The sequence below is a fragment of the Helianthus annuus genome, chromosome 16, assembly GCF_002127325.2.
Source record: "Helianthus annuus cultivar XRQ/B chromosome 16, HanXRQr2.0-SUNRISE, whole genome shotgun sequence".
NCBI lineage: Eukaryota > Viridiplantae > Streptophyta > Magnoliopsida > Asterales > Asteraceae > Helianthus > Helianthus annuus.
Window position 1 is genome coordinate 124892669 of NC_035448.2, and position 1850 is coordinate 124894518.

At 32.4% G+C, this 1850-nt stretch overlaps 1 protein-coding gene across 1 annotated transcript; it reads right to left on the reverse strand.

Moving 5' to 3' along the window:
* Positions 1-456: 456 nt before the first annotated feature.
* Positions 457-1210, reverse strand: LOC110916897. Its single transcript, XM_022161547.2, has 2 exons — positions 1112-1210; positions 457-820 (listed from the first exon to the last, which is right to left on the reverse strand). Exons 1-2 carry the CDS (start codon positions 1156-1158, stop codon positions 526-528), a joined length of 342 nt encoding a protein of 113 aa, XP_022017239.1. The 5' UTR covers positions 1159-1210; the 3' UTR covers positions 457-525.
* Between the last annotated feature and the right edge of the window lie 640 nt (positions 1211-1850).

Below are 1850 nucleotides of genomic sequence, written 5' to 3' on the forward strand. Positions count from 1 at the left end.
GAAAGAGGGGGGGTGCGTATAGAATGAGCCTTACTTTATAGGAAGAATATAATGTTTGTCAAAAAAACATGGTTCTAATTGTTTGATTTTTTTTTGTTTATATAAAGAGATTTTCATTAAAACAGAGACAATTACAGACTAATGCATTAGAATCTGGTTGTATTAGAATCTGGTTGTGTAGTTGTAGAGTTTGGTTATCCGAAATGCAAGTACCAAGCCAAATTTGATAGGTGAAATATTCTAGAGATGTAATCTCAAACCATGATATACAGAAAACCAACAGCAAGTTTGAGGAAGAACAATGATATGATGAACATAAGGGATGCAAATTGAACCACTTCTCACACAACCACAACCACAAGATAAAATACGATGTTATAAAAAGTTACTTGACATAAATACAGTCAACTATATATCATGCTTTTGTTATATCCTTAAAAACTATTAAAACCAACATATAATAAAAAAGTAAATTTGTATGCTTTCTATTTCGACTATATCGTAACAAGATATATTATCGTAAAATCAAACTCCATATCCATCATCGTCACCATTCCTGAACCAATAATTGTAATCAAATCTTGCAGCGTCTACAGGAACATCTCTCATCACCCATTCTTGACCTTTAGGATAATATATTCCTGTACGAGGATGTGGGATCCAGCAGCTTTCTTCATTTTCCTTGCGTATTTTATCTTGTGGTTCTACTTTATGTTGGGATGATCGTTCTTCAACTTCATCATCATAACATTCGTCCCATCTAGCCACCTTGTTCATGCTACGTATCACGATTCCTTTGGGAGTAACACTATTACTCCTCCTGCATGTGATACAACCAAAGCTTCAGTAGATATTAATATAGAACACATGGAACTTGCATGCTCAATTAAAACTTTATCAAACGCCACAAACTTTAATATAATAAAAATGGTAAATAAATCGTTTATGGCCTTTCATGGAGTAAAGTAAACTGAAAACGTCAATCATTGTAGCCAAAAACCACTATATAACAATATTACAAGAAGGAAATTTAATTTCGATCCTGTCATGGACACTTGATAGATAACGAATGAGCATCAAATACATCAGAAAGAACGAGAACGAACCCAACCTAAGGAGTAAAGTCTTTATGGTCGTTGCAAGTCCGCCTTTAGTCATGGTTCGAATAGTTGGGAACCGAAGAGAAAACTTGTGTTACACTAAAAGTAATGGATGATGGACCAAAAGGTTTGATAAAACCTCCTTTTATGAAGGCAAAAGTGTACGGAATATAATACTTTAAGAACAAATTCTCCTTTTTCGTTATTTTAGTTCTATAAATTCAAGAGTTTAGCACATGAAAAGAAAGGTGTAGTTTTGCTTCTATTCTGTTTAGACACTCTTTTGAATGGATTGACGTTAAGGAGTATATGATCTCAGGGTTTATTATTCTACAAGAATAAATTCGCATGAACATAGTGCTTAAGGGTTTTATTTTATATATTTTGTGGTTTTATAGCAAGATAACCTTTGATTATTGATCACTCGTTTCAAGGGAATCGGGAAGTCTAGTCCTAGATTGTCTAATCGATCACATTCAAAGAAAATATATGTTTCACCTTATGGTATTTTGCATAACACTTTGATTATTAATCTTTAATTTTGAAATATCAAGAAGTCTAATCTTAGGCTTTCATTTCAAATGCTTGAACTTTGATTACATATAATTACACACGTATATTAGATATTACATGCTTAGCCCATACCGTGAAAAGCGTGTAATATATTAAGTTTCTAACCAATGATGGCACTATCTTTTTCTACCAAGTGAATGTGATGCTTGAATTTTGATTACATATAATTACACATTT